Source organism: Camelus ferus, chromosome 5 (genome assembly GCF_009834535.1).
Source record: "Camelus ferus isolate YT-003-E chromosome 5, BCGSAC_Cfer_1.0, whole genome shotgun sequence".
In the NCBI taxonomy this organism is placed as follows: Eukaryota; Metazoa; Chordata; class Mammalia; order Artiodactyla; family Camelidae; genus Camelus; species Camelus ferus.
Window position 1 is genome coordinate 87224875 of NC_045700.1, and position 15296 is coordinate 87240170.

The window sequence follows — 15296 nt, forward strand, 5'->3', positions numbered from 1 at the left end:
ATAACTGAAAAATTGTGCTCTACACTGGAATTTGACACAACATTGTAAAATGACTATAACTCAATAAAAAAAAAAGTTTAAAAAAAAAAAAAAAAAAAGAAATAGCCAAACTAATTCCCTGAGGATTTGCTATTGGTCTAATCTGTCTTGCCGGTTCTTTCATTTTGAGAGTGTCTATGACAGTAACTTCTCCTTGATCATACCTGGAGGTCCATCAAAACCTGGAGGGCCTGGCCTCCCAGGGTAGGTTACATTACAAGGAATTGTATCACCTGGAATGAAAAAAAAAGCAAAACAGTAGTATTCACACAATTGACAGTCCAATGCAATGTGAATCTCAACAACAACTCGGTCAAGATACTTTTACACACAGTGTACGTGGAGTTCAAAGGAAAAGGCGACTCCCAAGTATCACTAGATGACTTGAACGACTTTTATTCTGAATTCCTACAGGATCTGTTCTGAAATCTGAACTTCAATGGTCAGAATAGTAAAAAGCATAAGAGGAATAAGAAAAAGTTTGATTCCAAGAAATATCAGCTTAATAACCTACAAAAAAATGGATTTATAGATCTATGGCTATCAATACAGTGGACTCAGAAGCTTTGATAAATCGTCAAATAGCAGCAAGCATCCAACGCTTAGCTCCAGAGATCTGGCTCCTAGTTTGGATATGGGGCAACCATGCAATGAAGACACTGGGAGACGTATTAACAACAGCTGCCATTTATTTAGGACCTGCCATGTGTCACATGCTTCAAATACCTTGTCTCTTCTTGTAATGCTTCTGCAGTGGGGTTTTTTGTCATCCCTCATTTTAATTGGTGAAGAAAATAAAACTTCAAAGTTGTGCCTCTGAGTTCTCTCCTTTAGAATGGAATGTTCCCTTCTTATAATAGCAATTACATCCCATAACGTATTGCATTATATGCTCTCAAATCAAAAATGTACCATATGGATCAAAATAATGTTAGATTTTGATGGTCCCAGACCATGATCTTAAGCCATAAAAATAATGTTAGATTTCATGATCTTAACCATATCGAGTTCCAAGGTACTTGCCTGTCAAAGCAAGAACCAAAAATGTGATTATATTATAAAATGTTGCAATTAACTATGTAACCCAAGGTTTATGTACATATTACAAAAAAAGAAAATCTCAAATAAATCTTTTCCCAACATTTAAAAAAGTTTTCAGCTATAAAACTACAAGACACTTTATTGTTTGAAATCCAAATAACTGCAAATATATTTAAAATCCCTTCTTTTTTTCTCCCTAGAATGCTTACAAATGAGTTTTCATGGACAATGCTGTATTTTTAAAATGAAATGTCAGTAATTTTTATTAAATTATATTGTATTATCTCAAAAGATTATAAAAACGAGACATGCTAAATATACATGTATGTAATTTTCATACAGTCAGATTGTCCACGCTGATACTGAGAAATGAATGCAAGGCAGTTTGCCAAACAAATAAAGCAGCAAACACATCTTAGCATTTTACAGGTTTGTTTTAAATATTTATTGTGCGGTAATGCTCGTTCTTTTGACAACATTCAAGGTTTCAATAGTAGCTTGATGGAATTATATTTAGAGGTTCTGCCTTAGATGTAATAACTTTGCCCAGACGATAGGCTTACTTTAGTTTCCAGGACTTCACTTGACATTCTGCCACAAAAATGTTCAAAATTACCTTTCTGACCCTTCTGGCCATCAGGACCCCTCTCGCCCGGGAAGCCTGGAGCTCCTGGTAGCCCTTTCTCCCCTGGTGGGCCAGGGAATCCCAGTCCTGGAGGCCCCCTGGGTCCTGTTTTCCCCGGGGGGCCCGGTGGTCCAGGAGGTCCTTTATCACCCGGGACTGCATCTTCATGATCCCCCTGGGAACATTAGCATCATGAGTCAATTACCAATCTTTGAAAGTCCATGAACGCAAAGCTATCATTGCCATTGTAGGCTACAGAAATGCATGCAGAAAGCCAGTAACTCCAGAAGTTACTTAATAGCAAATGTAATTTAAAATGATTAACTTTGATCCCTCTTCATATTTACATATATAGTTACGTACATTCATATATTCTTGGGGTTTGTGTGTTATGCCTCAAATATAGAAAGTTATGTGTGTTTTGTCTTAAATACAGAATAAGAAAATTTATTTAGAACCACTCTGCATTATCAAATATAATAAAATACAGAGATACATAAATTAAGGGAGGTAGTGAGCTTACAAACTGAGTAAGTTCTGGTGTATTAGAAACAGGTTTTCTGCATTCTTTTGAGAAGATAACAGAGATGGACTCTAGGCCCCTCCATGTCTGTGGGCCAAAGGCTGACAAGTCCTTTCTCCTCCTGCATAAGAATCTGACCTTCAGTTAATGGTCTAGTTCTGTTCTGGAATCTGCACAAAAATTGGATGTCAATCGCATTATGAGACAACATTGCTTATGGTAAAATTAATCTCTGGCTGCAAAACTTGCATCTGTTCTGAAAGAACTATAAAGACCAGTGTGGCGCCTTTGTTGGGGCTTCCTTGAGTGCGGGTTCCTGTAACTGGCCAGTTCCCTGCGGGGTCCTGCATGCGGTGCTGTGGAGATGACAGCTCCGGGGAGTAATGAGGCTGTCAAGTTGGGGCTGCTCACATTTCTGCATGTGCGGATCGCATCACCTTCACCCAAGCTGAAGGAACAGCTGCTGGGAGCCTTGAGAATGAGAGACAGCTGACGCTGCCTGGCCCGCTCGCAAGTTGAAGGTCACGCCTTCTGTCCTGAGTGGCCTGGTCCCAAACATGGTCTGTGATAGTCTTGTGAGTCTGGACTGTTTCAGTGAATCTAGGCAGATCCCCCCACCCAGTGGGTGTTAAAGGAATTCCTCTCCCAGTTTGATCTGTAAATACACTTTGAGTTTTTACAATTCGGTTAATGCATGATGACTATTACCGCTCAGTGGCGGTGGTTTCTAAGTCTAGTAGCACCCCCTTATCCATGGTTTCACTTTCCCAGGTGTCAATTACCCATGGTCAACTGTAGGCTAGAAATAGTAAAAGGAAAATTCCAGAAACAAACAATTCATAAGTTTCCAACTGCGCTCCATTCTGAGTGGTGTGATGAGGCCCTCTTTCTCCATCTCACTAGGCACACGAACCATCCCTCTGCCCAGCACATCCATCCGCTAGTCACTCGGCAGCACCCTGGTTATCACATCGCCTGCCATGGTACCTCAGGGATTGTGTTCAAGCCACTCTTATTTTACTTAATAGTGGTCCCAAAGTACAAGAGGAGTGATGCTGGCAATTTGGATATGTCAAAAAGAGCTGTCAATTGCTTCCTTTAAGTAAAAAATTGCAGGTTCTTGACTTAATAAGGAAAAAAAAAATCATATGTTGAGGTTGCTAAGATCTATGGTGAGAATGAGTTTTATATCCATGAAATTGTGAAGAAGGAAAAAGAAATCTGTGCTACTTTTGCTGTCGAACCTCAAGCTGCAAAAGTGAAGGCACAGCGCTTAAGTGCTTAGTTAAGAAAGAAAAGGCATTAAATTTGTACAATAAGGTATTTTGAGAGAGACCACATTCGCATAACTTTTATTATAGTGTATTGTTAAACTGTTCTATTTTAGTATTAGTTGTTGTTCAGCTCTTACTGTGGCTAATTTATAAGTGAAACTTTATCATAGGTATGTATGTATAGCAAAAAACACAGTATATGTGAGGTTGGGTATTATCTGCAGTTTCAGGCATCCACCGGTGGTCTTGGAACCTATCTCCTGCGGATAAGGGGGGATTACTGTAGTTTCTTCAGTGGGAGAATGAATTAAACAGGGATTACCAAGTCTAAAGCAGGGAAGATTTTTTACATACTTGATATCAGCTGAAAGACCAGAAAGCTATAAACACCATCTAATCCGATTTCCCAACTTCGGTCTCTTATTCACACATATTTCATCAGAAGGGGTTCCTATAGAATCAGAACATGGTCCTTTCTTTTCACAGCACTGACAGAGGCAGGTAGCAGTAGCTACTGGAAACAGGATGTACTTTGGAATAAGGCAGACTGGGGTTTTCACACCTGTTTAGCCTGCTTGATGCATAGTTGACCTTGAGTAACATACCCTAAGCCTCCATTTCCTTACTGTAAAATCTGAAAGATAACTGCTCTTCGGAAGACAACTGCTACAAGTAAAACGTCTAGCTGAGCTTCTGCGGCATTATAACCATTCAAAAATAATTTGTATGTCAAGATACTCTGAGTTCCTAAACATTGCACTATGTCTCTGAATCTTTTCTTACGAACTTCATTCCCTACATATGGTTTCCACCCAAAACATATTTGAAAAACGCTGAAATATCATTTATCAGTGGGGTCTTCCATGAGCCACAACGTCCGTCCAGTGGATTTGTACTAGACCATCCTTCTTTGCTTGTCACATCCCATCATGTGCTTCTTCACTGGGGAACTGAACTAAAGGAATTATCAGGACCTGTGCGCTGTCCTCCACCCTACAGAGTCAACTGAGCAGAGCTCAAGCCAGGGCGGGCTTTGTAGGTACAGGGGCCTCAGAAGAAAACAAACACCATGAAAATGAAACAAGATTTTTAAACATGATTGAGAAGGGGAAATAGATGATTCATGACCATATAAGGAAGTGAAGCTCTGTAGCAGGACGAGATTATACACACCGGGGGTCCTGGGTCGCCTTTTTCTCCAGCATATCCATCTCGACCGTGTTGTCCCTGCTGGCCTGGAAATCCAGGGGGCCCATCAGGACCTCTTTCTCCTTTGCGCCCTGGGAACAAAGGCCAAAAGATTCAAGCCCTTCTCAGCAGTGGGTGAAGTAGAAGGAAACAAGGACTAAAAATAAAGGCAATGACCTTGACCCTGTATGGGCTGGTAGAGATTCCTCCGAGTGTCTCTCTGAGTGTCTCAGCTGACAGAAGTCACACGAAGACAATCATGCAAAAGTCAGAGGAGAGACTGACAATTACCAAACCCACTGAATCTCCTATCTGGGAAACGTTTCTTCCTCCATTCCAACAAGGACGTTGTGTGTGGAGGTGCCAATCACAACAGCATCTTCCCCTACTTGTGTGATGCCAAACATGGTACCCCATCCCCTGGCCATAGAGAACCGGGGAATGGTCCATGGTTGGGCATGTACCCCAAGCTAATCCAATCCCTTCTGGACTTTTTTTTTTTCCTACTTGGAGCTGAAAGAAATAGAGCTCTCTTTCACCTCTGACTGTAAGAACTTGGATCTGCCTCAGGGCACCTATGCACAGCCCACAGAAAGCCAGATGGGGAGGAAATGCAGCTGGTGCGATGAAAAATGCAAGATGCAGCTGTCCCAGTGCAAATTCCACATCTAACCCTTCACATTTTGTTTAGGGAGGTTAATAAATTACTTTTCTAAAAATACGACTTCAAGCTAGGTTTTTGTCACTTACAACTAAAATATTCTTAATTAATACAGGATGCTACAATGCAGCATACCGATAAACACCAGTCAGGTCAAAGGAGGTCTTGCTTCAAACCCAACTCACAACAACGAGGATTTGAGTATGTGACTAAAGGATTAGTTATGTCTTCAAATAAGAGACAGAGAACTAAGCCTCAATATTCACACAACTCCGAAGGGCAGGGAGCATCTTTTAAGCAATATCAACAACCCTAAACCTTATTATAGACCTGATCTGTGGTCACAGGGGAAATTAATGCTAGAGAACGGTTCACAGATCACACACAAACAGCAGGGAGCTAACTGATGGGTTACGCTCACCTTTGACTCTTGACACAACCATGTCGCCTTTCTCTCCTTTGCTTCCAGGTGGTCCTCGTGCACCAGGTCTTCCCTTGGTGGAAAATAAGAGGAACAAATCGGTTGAATTGTGACGGGTCAAAAAATGATTTGTATACATCGAATCACTCTCTTCTTTCCTTCTAAACCACCTGTTCTAGATTCTAGTCTGGCACCCTTGGTGTCATTCTCTTTCCTGCCTTCCAAGGTGGCTCCTCCCGTACAAAACTGAGACTCTTAGGCTGCAGGTAAAAGCTGGTGGAATCTGAATAAGGTCTGTACGTGAGTCAAGAGAAATGTATCAATGCCAGTTTCTTGGTTTTGGCAATGTACGTGGTTATGTAGGATATCACTGGGGGGACGCGGGATGAAGGGCACTCTCTCTGTATGATTGTGCAACTTCTTGAGAGTCATCAAATAAAAATTTATCTCAGAATAATTTATAATTAAATTATAATTAATTTGGGTGTTGTAATGTAGAACTGGGAGGAAAAAGGGGCGGGGGGAGGGTTAACCACAAGAGCCGCCGCTAGAGCTGAAGGGAGAGGTTTAAGAATGGTTGTGTGTGATGAAAACACTGTGATATTGAAGAACATTGATGAAAAAGAGAAGGAGAGACAAGGACCCTTCCTGTCATCAATATATTCCTGTACGGCAAGTAAGCCCCTCCTTTTGGCCAAAGAGCTCATCATCTGTTGACCTCAACTCTGCCCTGGGTCATGGTTTTGTAAGTATTACCTATTGTTAAGTAGTAAGCCATGTCCAAAATCTGTAATCCTACTTTTGATGTACTAGGATGACCAAGCATTACAGTAAATACGGTTATAGAAGCACTATGCATAGCTTAACGTTCCTTACCTGGTAGACCTCAATAAGCAAGAAACCTAGACAAAAATCTGGAAGGAGGTGGAAATGACTGAGCAGGCCAGACGCCTCCTTGTCTTATTTTCATACAGTCTAACAACATGTCCCAGCAAGCTTAATTGTCTTTTTAACTGGCCTCCATTAGTTTATAAGCAGTGAACTACAAAGGGGAGAAGAGGTACCAGTAGAGATGAGCATGATGACAGCATCAAGCAGTTAGAGTGAGGAAAAAGACAAAAATGCACACAACAGGTAGAAAAATTGAAGTGGATAAAAACAGTTTGGAGCCATTTAATGCAGAGAAAATACAGCTCCACACACACCACTCAGTCCTGCCAAGAACATCGCTCTAGTACAGCGTCCTGTGTGTAATGATGTCTGTGAGGCACCAGCAAGGTGAGTGGAACAAATTTCTTGGTAGAAATAGCCAAATTAAGCAAGAAAAGAATTTTAGGAATCCTAAAGTGGGAACATGGGTTGAGTGTTGTCTTAGTTCTTACTTTTACTCTATGTGCTAAGTCCAAAGTGACAGCGAGACAGGGCCAAAATGTATGGCATAGAGTATCCAATCCAAGCGATGGTTAATTAAAATGTCCTTCTAATGTATCAGCCATCAAGACAGAAAGCTGTTCACACAGCATGTGAACCGCTTTCTCTCCAGAAGGAGAACAGCAGTGGTGTGCTGAGGTAAGCAAGACCCTGTACCCTGAAGAATGAATTCACCCTGGAGTCTGAGCAGTTTACTAGCCAGCTCCTTGGAGATTCAGGGTGTACTCTGAATTGCCCTAATGCTCTGCAGATGGAGAATTTCAAGCACTAGATTCAGATCACAGACTTAGCTGAACTAGTAAGAAAACAAACAAACAAACATCATCAGAGCTGTCTTCCGCTTTCACTGAAGAGACGTTTACTGAGAACCTACTAATTGCCAGGCATTATTCTGTGTATGGAGGACACAGCCGTTAACAAGACCGTCTTGCCTTCATGGCCTTAGACAGCATGAGAGATAAATGCACAAGCTAAGAAATTCCTGGGGCAAAGGTTCCCAGCTGCCTTGGCGTCAAGAGCTATTCTAAGACTTGAGTTCACGTAACAGGTGTGTTAACACAGCAACAGAATCCCAGCAGCAGCAAAGAAGTCCCCGAGGGCAGCACAAACTAGTTGTTTTATTCACAGTCCAGATTAAGGACTTCAATGCCCAGAGGGACCATGTCCTTCCGACGGAAGCAGGTGGGCAGGTGTGGTGGAGACCGGAGCACCCAGACCTCCTCTCAAGGGCGTGGCCACCTCTCAGCTCCCAGCAGCAGCAGGAACACACTGACCAGTGCTGGTGAACTTTCAGTTTTCCAAGGGCAGCCATAAATCTCGTATTTGTAATACAAAAACGAACACTGGAGCACAAAACCAAACCTGCCAGGGAGTTCAGACTGAGCCCGTGGCAGTTTGCAACCTTTGGTTTGTCCTGCAACTCTTCGGGGGGGGGGGGGGGGCGACCCTGGCCATCTGGTTCACTGGTGTGTGCCTTGAAGCTCTCAGAATATAGGGCTGAATTGAATTCTTACCAATGAACCTGCAGAACAGGTGCTGTTATATCCATTTTGCAGGAAGACCACAGAGCTCACCTGTGTCAGAACTGGAATTTGAAACTTGGTCCACGTGCTCCTAAGCCCCGTGCCTTACACTAGAGCATCCTGGTGGGAAACCCCCATCCTAGGAAGCACTCTCAGGCTAAAGCAATGCATACGAAGCTTTGGTCCAACCACAAAAAACATTGCAAAGAACTTAAACTTACTTCTCTGTTTTCTGTTTTCCCACCAATCTGTGGCTGGACCAGCAGATGAGAGAGAAAGTGTACAGAGGGATGAGAAGACCCAATAGTGGCTGTCCATGGGTCTGTCAAGCTCTCTCCTTCTGTCCATCCCTCCCTCCCTCCTTCCCTTTCATGTGCCCCATGGCAGGAACCTGGTCCATAAATGTGGCCACAATGTGATGAACTTAATACAGAGAAGTCACAGGGATAGAATCATTCACAGAACAAAGACATCAGAAATACGGTCGGTTGAAAGAGGTAAGCCCAGGAGCAACTGAATTACATAAACCTTCACCAGGAGATCCCTGGATCAACTAGGAATCCACACTCCAAGATGTGAGCTCAGAGAAGCAGCATAATGTCAAGGTATAAAAATATTCTGGAGCCAATAAAACATTCACTTAGAAGATTAAGTAACAACACACAAAAAATGAGTATCACAAAATGTTGGATTGAAAAAGCAGACTATAAAATGTGAGCTACTTAGTAATGGCAGCCATTCTCATTCAACATACATGTATTAAAGACCTCGCTTCTTGTTAAATCAACTTTGCAAGTGTGCTTTGCAAGTATGACAAGCGTGGTGCAGGGGGAGCTTAACCATCACCCTCACTCAAGGCTCTCAGACTGGAACCTTATTTTATGAGATTTCCTGGGAAGAATGGAAAGGATTACTTTAGGGTTGAAGGTTAGGCTCCAGGCCACCCCAAGATGACAAGGGCTATCTCCAATCTCCAGAGGAGTGCCCCAGGGGGCAGTGATTTTACTCTGAGGGACAACGGTGACTCCATCTGAGTCACATGTAAGGGTCCCTTGGAATGGCCAGCAAATGAGAGCCAATGCGAGATCTCATCCACTCTCCAGCATGAAATATCACGCAGACTCTGACAAAGCCAATATTGATAGCTCCAGCCCGATCTCTCATCTGAATCCTTCACTGGAACATCACTCCACAGCCAACTCGACACTTCCACTCACTGGTCTAATTGGCAATTCCCAATGACATTCCATCCCTTCTAACACCACGCCTGCTCCTCGCCTTGTCTGCCCCATCTTGGCTCCAGCCTTTCCTTCTCTTCTTTTCATATCTCAGGTCAAGTCAAAGAGCCAGTATGTTGGCTCTGTCTTCAAAATAGATTCAGCATCTCACTGCTTCCCACCACATCCAACACTAACATGGAAACCTGTCCACTGTCATATTTCACCAAGATTACGGCGGCAATCTCCCAGCTAAATCTCCCGCCTTCTTCCCTTGTCCCCTGTGGTCTGTTGTTAACAAAAGTACTAGAATGATCCAGTTCTAACTAATGTCAGATGATGTCTCTCTCTTAAAACTCTCCACTGGCTGTTCCCTGCCGTTCGGAGCACAAGATCTGATCCACCCCTCGGACAAAACCCCAAGCTCTCCTACCCTCCAAGCCTCCAGCCATTTCTTTGACTTTATCTCCTGCTCTGCCCTTGCTCTCTTCCCCAGCCGCTAGATGGTGATGGCCTTTACTGCCATCTGCCACACTGTATGTTCACTTGTCTGTTACATGGTATGTGTCCTCCCAACAGGGTGGAGGAGGGCAGAGATTGTGTTTTGGTCCCTGCTGTGTCCCCAGCACCTAGAATAGCTCCTGGAGCATAGTAGATGCTCAATAAATATTAGTTTAATAAATAATTGAAAGAATGATGAATAAATGAATGAATAAAAGAATAGAGATGAATTTTGGTCATTGATATATTTATAGATTTGAAACATAAAATACATGTCACACTATGAATTAGAAAGAGGGATAACTGAATTCTAGCTCTAGCTGTCTCTTTCAACTAGAAAGATGGATACTGAGAAACGTTACTCACTGGAGGCCCTGGGGATCCTCTGGCACCAGGTGGGCCTGGGTAACCTTTTTCTCCAGGCCACCCAGGGAGCCCCAAGTCTCCCTTACTACCTTGCCTTCCAGGAAGTCCAGGGGGGCCCGGTGGGCCCATGGGACCAGGCTGGCAGGCACAGAGCCCTGCAATTCCTAGACAGAGAATAAAAGGCATTGTCATTATTTCCTGAATGAAATCCCAATAAAGGTTTTTACTGTACAAAACCAATAGTGCAAATAAGAACAAAAAGCATTTGATGTGCACAATTCTTAGCGCAGACAACTGATAACGTGTGATGTGGGGAGCACAGGGCATGGTCGATGGGGGTGGACATATTTCTAGACAAATGGGGTGTTTTGGGTCTTAATAAACTCATCCTGACAAAATCTAGGGGAAAAAGCGGATGTCCAATTCTCCTGAAGAAACTTTAAAAATGAGGCGGGGGTGGGAAGGGACAGACTGGGATTTCAAAACGTAGAATAGATACACAAGATTATACTGTATAGCACAGGGAAATATATACAAGATCTTGTGGTAGCTCACAGAGAAAAAAATGTGACAATGAATATATATATATGTTCATGTATAACTGAAAAATTGTGCTCTACACTGGAATTTGACACAACATTGTAAAATGATTATAAATCAATAAAAAGTGTTAAAAATAAAAAAATGAAAGTTTAGAAGTCTCTTATTTGGTTCCTACTTTAAAAAAAAAAACTCTTAATTTGGCTCCTTCTGCAAAAACAACAAAAAATGGGTTAGAGCATAAACTCTAAACATTTAAAGAATCCAAATAATATGTGAAGAGAGACCATGGACTGCATTGCATAATACAACTGATAATTCACTACAACACACCTTCTCATCAGGACCTTTAGTCTAAAAAAGTGTCTTTAGGACATTTTTTCAGTTCTCCTACCCACCTGACTCAGTTGGTCAAAAGGCATCAAATAATTTAAGGTGTAGAAACATAGACCTAAAGGAACTTGATGAGTCTATGAAATAAGGGACCCACAGAGAGAAACCAAAATTAAAGATCAAAACTGTCCTATCTCTGCTTTCTTTCAAGGAACTGAGAGAACCTCATGGAACAAGTCACCACTCTGAGGCAAGTTTCAAGGCAGGAAAGTATCTCCTTTATACTCTGAGATATAAAGATTTGACTTTTTGATAAGTTCTAATCATGTCATAAGCATACAATGAGGTAAGTACTCATAGGCGTAATTAAGGTGAGGAAAAAATCTAAATGAAATGCCACATCATACATTTCGTTATGCCTCCCGATCCTCCATAAGTGGTTGTTTTTTAGAAATTTTACCTTTGATGCATACTTGCCTTTTTCTCCTTTTGAGCCTCTTCTTCCTGGAGGACCCATTCTGCCTTTTATTCCTTGTGGTCCAGGATGCCCAACACTACAATATACAACTTTACAGTGGGAAAGGGGGTGGACAGAAAGAATCACACAATTTTTTGAATATCTTCAACAGAACAAGTAGAAGTGTCTCTTGCATGCACATCATCCCCTCAACCTCATTCTTTTTTTCTATTCTTTTCTTATGCTTTTTTCTCTCTGATAGAAGAATATGTTCACAAAAAGACCATACAATTGTCATAGCAAGTTTCTGCTACCATAACCATTGATAAAACCATCCCTAATCTCAGCTGTAATTTAGTGAATTGCAGATCAAGGTAATGGATAACAAGACAAACAAATATGCCAAAACAAAACAAATAAACAAAAAACCTAAGAGTAAGTATATGGCAAAGACATTTTTCCCCCCTTCAGTGATCAATAATTACCTAATTAAGAAAGCATACAGCAGAGTTTGTAAAAGCAAAAATTCAGAGACATCTGATTAAAGATGACAGTTAAAATGTAAACAATAAGTTTCTTGCCCTCCCTAATTACTAGTAAACAACAGGCAGTAAAAGAATATTACAAAAAGACATAATCCTGCAAGACAAAGGAAAAGGGAGAGGAAACAATAGCAAAAAAAAAAAAATGTAAAAAAGATTTAGCAGACCTTAAAAAGCCGAATTCCAAGCAGGCTGTGGGGAAAGCAGAAAAAGAAACACAATTTACAGGAGAAATCATTCCCAAAGGTTAGGAATTGGTACCTCTAAAATAGAGTTAAGAGTGAGGCCCAGACAGGATGATTTGGTTTTTGTCTTTTTTTTTTTTTTTTTAAAGCAGCTAAATAGTAAGAATCCCTTCTCAAAAATTGCAGCAGGAAAGAACAAACCACCTCAAAATGGGATAAACATACAATGCAGTAAGAAGAAATCTTTAAAATGAACTATATAGCTTAAAAAGCAGATGAGGGAAGACATTTCATCCCTGAAACATGAACAGGCTGCTGCAAAAAGAAATATTTAAAAGAAACAACAAAATCCTCAGAAATTTTTAGAAAATGATTATGAAAGTAGAAATTTAAAAATTCAGGAGCAGGTTTGGATGATGAAGCTGAGGAAGTCTACCAGAAAATTACAGAAAAATTAAAAGGTGAAGAATAATAGAATGAAGATTAGAAAAAAAGAGACATGTAGGATTGATTCTCTAAGAGATAAATATATTGAGTCCAAAAATAGTAAACAGGAAAAAAAATGGAGGAGAGAATATCTTCAAAGAAATACTTCAAGAAATCTTTCCAGAAATGAAGGATTTGTGTTCAATTGAAACTGTTCAGAGTGCCTGCAAAATAATCTAAAGGTACCTGCACTGAGGGAAATCATTGTAAAATTGAAAGACACCGAAAACAGAAAAATTCCTGTAAGTTTTCAGAGAAGAAAAAAGATTTTAAACAAAGGATCAAGTATCCAAGTATTATTGGACTTCTCAGTAACAACATTAGAAAACAATAGAAAATGCCTTCAAAAACCTGAAGGAAAAATAATTCCAACCTAGAATTTTATGCTCAGCCAACCTATCAATCAAATGCTGCAGGAGAATAAAGACATTTTGGACAGTGACGATACCTCAAATTTACACAGTTTCTTGCAAAGTATAATGAGACAGTAAACCAGTCAAAGAAATATATTTGTGGGAAACAAGAGGATCCAGAGAGAGACTGAGACAGAGAGAGAATTCCTCAGATAAAGGTGAAGGAAGATCTCAAGGTCGTATCTCAGTATCAGCTTTTAAACTGCAACCCCCTAATCTGAACAACTCAAAAGGCTCCAGGAGAGATTTATTTAAGGAGATAATACTGGCAATGAGTTAGAATGTATGATTAAGAGATTGATACAATTCTAGATAGTTTGAGGTTGAATTAGCAATAAGTATGTTGAAAACCAAGCAAACATATAAGAATCTAAGACTATTATTAACCAAAATTTATGCTGGGAAAGTAATAATACAAATTATTACATGGCTAAACTGGCTAAACTGGGGAATAGCATTTATATAACCGCTCCATGTAAATACTGAATATTTATTTACCTAAAATGATAATGATAACTATATTGATAGGTTGTAGGAGTGGAACATATCCACATGTGTGGTGGGTAGGGAGAGAGAGGCAAATTCATCTTCTAGAGAAGAAAGTCAAAAGATAATGCTCAAATTGAAAAATTAAGAAACAGCAATATATGTATGTTGCATGGCAATACAGAGGCAAATAATAAAAGATCCAGCTAATTATGGGGAAATAATTGCCCCTGGGGAGGCAGGAATAAGCCAAAGGTTTGCCTGGGATGGCAGTTCTTGACAACAGGCCTTCATAAAGCTGTTTGCCTCTTAAGCCAGGTCCATATATAACTCTGACAAAAATGAAAATATATTTTAAAAATAAAAATTGTGTTCACTTACAAAATTTTATCACCACACTTAAATTCTCAACCAAATATTTTCATATACTTTAATTGGTGTGGTAGTCCAAGACCAGTCTACTTTTTTTTGTATTATGAATAAGACTAACTTGATTATGAAATATTAGATAACTTTTTAAAATTTGAAAAGTCACATTTTCTGAATGATACTGCAAATATCAAATGCAACATAAATGCCAAGGAGTGTGAAAGGAACACTTTACCTTCTGGTCCTGGAGGTCCCGGCAGCCCTGGTGCTCCAGGGAACCCAGGGGGTCCCTGGTTCCCTGGTTTTCCTGGAGCAGAATCAGCTCTCCCAGGAATCCCAGCTGCCCCTGGAAATCCTGGGGGACCAGGAAACCCTCGTGGCCCAGGGGGTCCCATCATGCCTTCAAGAGAAATCAAGAATAAAAACCACATACATTCTCAGATTAAATTCTTCTGTAGAAGAAGTCAAGATCAATACACTCTTCTTGGGCTGTGGAATTTTTTAAGAGGTAAAAAAATAGTTAAAAATTAACCAGGTATCCCAGCCATCAAAATGCCTCACCTCCTTTGAAACAAGCACACAAGTAAGTGATAACAAAGGCTTGAGGAATCAGACTTTCTTACCTTCTCTCCATTCTTTATGGTTATTGAAAAAGAAATATATATTATTTCATTAAAAATACTTAAAATTTTTTCCACTTTGATAACTTGATAAAAATGATCTGTATAAACATATTAGCACATGTAGTGAATTAAAATATGGACTCACAGAAAGATAAATACTGTATGACATCAGTTATATGTAGAATTTTAAAAATACAACAGACTAGTGAATATAACATAAAAGAAGCAGATTCACAGAGAACAAACTAGTGGTTACCAGTAGGGGGAGGGAAGTGGGAAGGGCAATATGGTGTAGGGGATTAAGAGATACCAACTATTCTGTATAAAGTAAGCTACAAACTATTATGTATAAATATTGTACAACATGGAAAATATAGCCAATATTTTATAATAACTATAAATGGAGCATAATCTTTAAAAATTGTGAATCACTACATTATACACCTGTAACATAAAATATTGTACATCAACTATACTTCAACAAAAATTTTTAAAGGAAAAAATGAGATAATACATTAAATCATGTAGATAGGTACCTGGCATTTAATTTTAA

General features: G+C 40.2%; 1 protein-coding gene across 1 annotated transcript in view; it reads right to left on the reverse strand.

The window, feature by feature from the left end:
• COL4A4 (collagen type IV alpha 4 chain) overlaps nucleotides 1-15296 on the reverse strand; it is a 120514-nt gene that overhangs the window by 46512 nt on the left and 58706 nt on the right. The window contains 7 exon segments of the mRNA XM_032480378.1: nucleotides 204-272; nucleotides 1697-1880; nucleotides 4676-4782; nucleotides 5773-5845; nucleotides 10310-10473; nucleotides 11660-11749; nucleotides 14356-14520. Coding sequence (XP_032336269.1) covers nucleotides 204-272; nucleotides 1697-1880; nucleotides 4676-4782; nucleotides 5773-5845; nucleotides 10310-10473; nucleotides 11660-11749; nucleotides 14356-14520 — 852 coding nt within the window.